Raw genomic sequence first — 6,530 nt, 5'->3', positions numbered from 1 at the left:
CAGGGAGTCTGGATCCTATATAGTATAGTGTTTATTTTAAATTTATCGATTGCTGATAAGCAAAAAATAGCTACTGATACAAACAGACCTGTGAACTAGACTGGCAAATTAAACCAACCTATTAACTTAAGGAATGCCTTAGCTTTAAAATGGAAACAAAGAAAAAATGTATTTGTAAAATAGAACTAAAAATAATGCATGATAGGGGAAAACCTCCTGAATTTTGACATCCCATCTTTTGATAACAGGGCTGCCTTTCATCCCAGCACTCTGGAAGCAGAGGCAGGCAGATTTCTGTGAGTTCAAGACCTGCCTGACCTACAACAGCTAGTTCCAGGACAGGTTCCAAAGCTACAGAGAAACCCTGTGTCAAAAACAAAACAAAACGAACAAACCACAACAATGAAAAACATATCTGATACTGGCAGAACCAGTTTCCTTCATAAAATGATAGTGGGCATTGAAGAAAATCCATATGGAGTTTGCTTTCATTATTGCAAAGCAATGCATTTGGGCAAGAAATTGCTGTTGGTTGGTCTACTTGACAGTATGTTGTACAGACTGTTGAGCTTAGCCAAGACAAGGTAGGATAGTCCTTTGAGATTTCTGCTTCACAGAGGTTCTGCCATACATTCTGAAGAAAGCAAAGGAAAGCAACTGAGGAACTTTATCAGTACTTGTGGGACAGTCCTACAAATTTCTTGCTTTACTGAAATGTCTGTCAGAGATTCTAGGCATATAGACTGAATAGGATGCACTTTATCCTCTCAAAAGATGAAGTATTCCAATATGATTTCTGCTATGGAGACCAAAAAGAAAATCTATATATTTTTTAAGTATTAGAAGAGTCTTCCAGGACAGAAGATTAAACACAAAATAAATCAAAACCCCAATCATATTATTTTAATATATTGATAGAGATAAAAAAAACAAGCAAAAACCAAAAAATAGCTTCAATAAAATATAAAGAAAAATTTATACAAAGTGTAACAAAGTGTATTTTTCCAATAGTCATTTAAAAAAATCTTTTCCCTGTGGTTTTCAGATCATCTTCTTACCTTGATATTATTATAATTTTTGTCTTCTTTATATAATTCTAGATTTTTTTTAAAAAATCTGACACTTCATGCATTATAAAAATATATGTTTGCACTCAGTATGACTCAGTATGACTGAAGGCTTTGTATTTTTCTCTTCAGTGTACTCAGATACAATATTTTATAGGCAATAAGAAAGACAAATAATGCTTATCTTCAAAAATGGTTAACAATAAACAGCAAGCTTACCACTTTTATATACTTTCTCTCATTAATTTCTCTCCCTCTTTCTATGTTTTTTTCCTTTTCTTTTCTCCACCTTCCTTTCTTTTTATCTTTTTCTGGTGTTGAGATCAAGTTCATGGCCTGTGTGTGCTAACAAACTCTGCTATTGAACTACATTCCAAACTTTCTTTTGTTTTTAATAGTGAACTATCAAAACATGTTTCTAGGTTATAATTTAAGAACAATATTACTTACATACATGTCTCTGAAAACCTTTAATTGAAATATTTTGGATGTCCTTTCATCACAGGTTTGAAATGTAAAGTTCAAGAACTTTATATATACTAAGTATTAGGTTTGCATACCCCCTGTAACTAATGTACGTATTACAATATGTAGACAATTGTGATGTCATGATAATTATATCATTAGAATACACTAGAGAAGTCTCAGTTATATTTTCCCTTGAATTTTACTTGTCTTTTGTTTTTAATGTCTAATGATTTTGCTCCATAATTCTTATAATAGAAGTAAAGATGGAAAACATTTCAAATGAATTGTCTTTCCTTACACTTCCCAAATAAATGTTTCATAAGCATCATATTACCAAAGCTTTCCCCATATATCAATGGTTTCTTCTCTACTGATAAGTTTCAAACAAAATATTAAACAAGAAATGTTGTAAGATATTATTTTATGTTTAATTTCCCTGGTATAATTCATATAAATTGGTACAAAATATATATTATATAAAAAAATTGCAAAGCAATCTCACATATAAATACCTTCTAAAAACTGTAAACATATAGTCTCATCAATAAATTAAAATGCAAAGGTATTTTCCTCTCCCCTCTGCTTCTTTCCTCCTCCTCTCCTTCTGCCCTCCCATCATAGAACCTTCATCTAGCATCTGATGAAAGACGATGCAGAGATCCACAGTGAAGCACTGGACTGAGCTCCGAAAGTCCAGTCTAGCAGAGGGAAGACTGAAAAAATGAGTGAAGGGCTCAAGACCATGATGGGGATATCCACTGTAACAGCTGACCTGAGCTAGTTTCTGGACTGACAGAGGGGGTAAGTCCAGACCAAACTAGGCCTTCTGAATGTGGGTGATAGTTACAATTCTGGAGGAGTCTGTGGGGTCACTGGCACTGTGACCAAAATATATTCCTATTGATTGAACTGGTATTTTGGAGCCCATTCTCTTTGGAAAAATACATTGTCCAACCTAGATGCTGTAGCAAGGATCTTAGTCCAGCCTCAAAGATATGTGCTAGAATTTGTTGACTCCCCATGGGAAATCTTACCCTCTCTGAGGAGTGTAAGGGGTGGAGGTGGAAAGGAAGGTAGAGGGAGCAGGAGGAGAGGAGGGATTGGTATGTGCAATGAGAAAAGATGTTTTTAAAAAAATAAATAAATAAGCCATGAGTTGTTGGCACAATCTTTAAGCCCAGCACTAGAGAGGAACAGATGCAGATCTCTGTGAGGTAGAGGCCAGCCGGGTCTACAAGAGCTAGTTCCAAGACAGGCCCCAAAGCTAGAGAGAAACCCTGTCTCAAAAAAACAAATTAATTAATTAAAAATTTTTAAATAAGAAATGAAAGATGCAAAGGTATCTAATTCTGTGTTATCTGTGATTTTAATGTGTCATGTTATTATATAAACAAAAGAAAGATTATATAATTATACCAATAAATTTAATATTTGACAATAATTCCTAAATTGAAAACTCATCATTGCAAAGTAGAAATTCCTATTACACTAAATATATAGACATCCAAAGCTAATTAAACCTTGTGAAAATCTGGAAGAATTTTGGAAACAATAAAAATAGCAGAAAAATGGGAAATAGCCTGAATACTCCCTTGTAAAATGTCCTTAGGGCTGCTATAAGCCTTTTATCAAACAGTGCAACACTAAGGATGTTTCCATTTAACATGGGAACAAGACAAAATCCATCTTTGGGACTATTATTTTTTAAAACTTTACTCTGAAACTTGTAGTATTTTCAGGAAAAACACACAAATTTTCAGACAAAAGGGAAATTCAAACATCCATTACTAATGATATGGTTTTCTACTTTACAAATCCCAAAAACCTACCTAAACCCCTATTTGATTTTAACAGTGTGTTTAGCATAAGTGGATTGACAGTGAAGAAGAGAGAAATCTTTTGTCCAGCCACAAAATTTTACAAAATGTAGAGTTTTTACAATAGCATGAGAAGGCAAATTCCAAAATGTTCACCAAGATAAACATTTTAGTTCTTTGACTGATGAATTCTGCTAGAGAATATAAAAATGAAAGTTCGCACCCTTCCTCAGATGCAAAAGCACAATGTCATCCTTAACCATGTTTTTCCCTTAATTAAGCTTGGAAAATAAGCCTAAACAATTTTGGGTGTACACATATGAATATACAACAAATAATGGAGCGAGTTCTCCCTCACAATCACTAAAATGTTTATAAACTCTGTTAATAAAGGCGTATAGTAAAATCAGTGATCGTAGAGCCAGACAGGCACACGAGTAACGGAAGTGCAGCTGTGAAGGCATAATTACTTCTTTAAAGAACCTCAAACTCACATTTTAAATAAGCCGGGTGACCAAGTGGATTAATCCATAAATGCCAGTGGAATAAGAGTCTAATAAAATGCATTCCTACATCATGTTTTATACCAAAATAAATCCCTGATGGATTAAAGACTTATGGTTATATTTTCATTATATTTAATCTTTAATCCTCAGAAATTTATTTTCTAATACCCAGTGTTGGTGAGGGTATGCCAATCAAGTGTGAATTCATGCAAAAAATTCATGAAAGCAATTTTGCAATATGGACCCAGGGTCTTAAAGTATCAAAATATGTGTTTCCCCTGAATCTGAGTTAGAGATGACCTGAAGGAGTCTTTCTTATAGATTAGATTTCATAGTCCCAGAAGGTACTATACAAGCTGCCAAGGGCAGGAAGAACCAATAACCCTACTGAGCTGGGGTCCTGGTGTGCCACAAGACTGACCATCATGTATGTTGTAGTCACTCTTTTATTGCTGTGAAGAGGCAACACGACCAAGACAACCTTAATAAAAGAGCACTTTTAAAATGAGGCTTGTCTATAGTTTTAGATGGCTAGTTCATAGTCAACATGGCAGGGGGCATCATAGCAGACAAGTGTGGTGCCAAAGAAATAGTGGGGAGCTACATCTTGATATTAAGCAGAGGGAGAGAGAGAAAGAGAGAATATGAGCCTGGTGGGCATTTGAAACCTCAAACTGACACCTGCCCCACCCCATGCACTTCTTCTAACCAGGCCACATTATAGGAACCTGTTGGAGGCATTCTTATTTAAACAACCACAGTGGAGTACTGACATTTATTACTCAGCAGTAGACAACAGCGATCTAATTGGATGTAAGGCCACTTTACAGGAGAGAAATCATGTCTGAGACGTGAAACCTCCCCAACTTCCTCCAGCTAGTGACATTATGCTCTTAGAGAATACCTCTATATCAACTTTACTAAACCAGCAGAATGCCTAGCCACATTCTAAATACATATCCTTATGAACATAAGTAGGCATAGCTTTTACTCCTTATCAAGGAAACTTCTCTCTCTCTCTCTCTCTCTCTCTCTCTCTCTCTCTCTCTCTCTCTCTCTCTCTCTCTCTCTCTCTCTCTCTCTCTCTCTCTCTCTCTCCATTGTCCCTAATACTTTATTGGTTTCTTATAGACCTGTACCCAGCTGGATGGGTTCAGGGCAGGGGGTCACTATTCACCAGATTCCAGGTGGGGAATGAGAAAACCTTGGTCCAGCCTCCAGCCCCTACACAGACCCTGGAGGGAGATCTAGTCTTTTCTGGGCCAGCACGGGATATCCAGGTGGGGCGAGATCCAAGAACTCAGGATCACTGATGTTTAGCCATCTTAGTTGTGTTTGGAGAAGTATTCCTTGCTGTCATCCACATTGGGTTTGACGGTGTCACTGCCGGGCTTCCAGCCAGCAGGACAGACTTCCCCGTGCTCATCTGTATACTGAAAGGCCTGGACTAGGCGAAGAGCCTCATCTACAGAGCATATCACCGGTAGGTAATTGACTGTGTTCTGACGCAGGACACCATTGGCATCGATGATAAAGAGGCCCCTGTAAGCAATGCCCTCATCAGCTTTTAACACTTCATATTTCTGGGACAAGCTTCTAGTCACATTAGCAAGCAGGGGGATGTTCAGGGGGCCTAAGCCTCCCTCCTTCCATGGAGTGTTGATCCATACCAGGTGGGTGAACTGAGAGTCCACAGACACTCCCGAGCACCTTACAACCCAGCTTTTGAAAGTCCTCAGCGTGGTTGCTAAAAGCGATGATCTCCATGGGGCTCACGAAAGTGAAGACCAGCAGGTAGAAAAAGAGGACCACGCACTTCCCTCTGTAGTCCAAAAGCTTGACTTCCTTGAAGGCGCAATTCACCACCATGGTGGCCGTGAAATCAGGGGCGGGCTTTCCGATGCATGCGTTGCGGGATACCATGACTGCGTGGGCAAGATCCCGACACGCGGACGACCACACACGACAGGACACAGAAACCAGAGATCTCAGAGCCCGGAAACTTTTCTTTATAGCAGTTGGAGGCCATCACAAAACAGCACGACTTGTCAAAACATACTGAAAAACTGATCATGGGTTGCTCAGATCCAGGTAATACAGCAAACTCCAGCATATAAGCCTCATGGAACATCACAGAAAAGAAAGCAAAAGCACCTGTGAGGAAGTCTGCTTGGAGATTGTCTCCAAGAAAACAGAGAGAAACTACACCCATGATACCTCAATAGAGCTGCCTAAACAAGAAGTGAACACAACACTCACAGAGATGGTTTCTTGGCAGGGCAAATTTAATAATGTCCTGCTCAGAAAAGAACCACTGGCAACTAACTCTGAGAAAGGGAGAATTTGTCTCTTACAGGGATAAGATCCTCTTTGGTTATCCAATTCCAAATGGTCACCCCTAAATCACAAACATAGAAGTAACAAGAAACGTACTCAGAGGCTTTATTTAGCTACCTGCACATTCATGCACATATATAATGATAACATTAAAGTAAATGATGCAATAGACTTGGGAGGGGATGAGCAGGTATAGGAAATGGGTGAGAGGGAGAAGGGGGAAGGGAGAAATGATACAATTATGTCTTATTAAAATTAAACTAAATTTAATTAAGTTGTGATTCCTGAATTTTGAGAAACATTCTGTTAATTGATCAGGAAAGTGTAACTAATTT

At 37.9% G+C, this 6,530-nt stretch overlaps 1 protein-coding gene across 1 annotated transcript; it reads right to left on the bottom strand.

Moving 5' to 3' along the window:
- Positions 1 to 5,183: 5,183 nt before the first annotated feature.
- On the bottom strand, positions 5,184 to 5,784 carry LOC119817758 (peroxiredoxin-2-like). Its single transcript, XM_038335163.1, is given in 2 exon segments — positions 5,184 to 5,561; positions 5,563 to 5,784. Coding segments are annotated over 2 exon segments (597 nt in total). The 5' UTR covers positions 5,782 to 5,784.
- Between the last annotated feature and the right edge of the window lie 746 nt (positions 5,785 to 6,530).

The sequence above is a fragment of the Arvicola amphibius genome, chromosome 6, assembly GCF_903992535.2.
Source record: "Arvicola amphibius chromosome 6, mArvAmp1.2, whole genome shotgun sequence".
Classification (NCBI taxonomy): domain Eukaryota; kingdom Metazoa; phylum Chordata; class Mammalia; order Rodentia; family Cricetidae; genus Arvicola; species Arvicola amphibius.
This window is presented reverse-complemented; position numbering and strand designations above follow the sequence as displayed.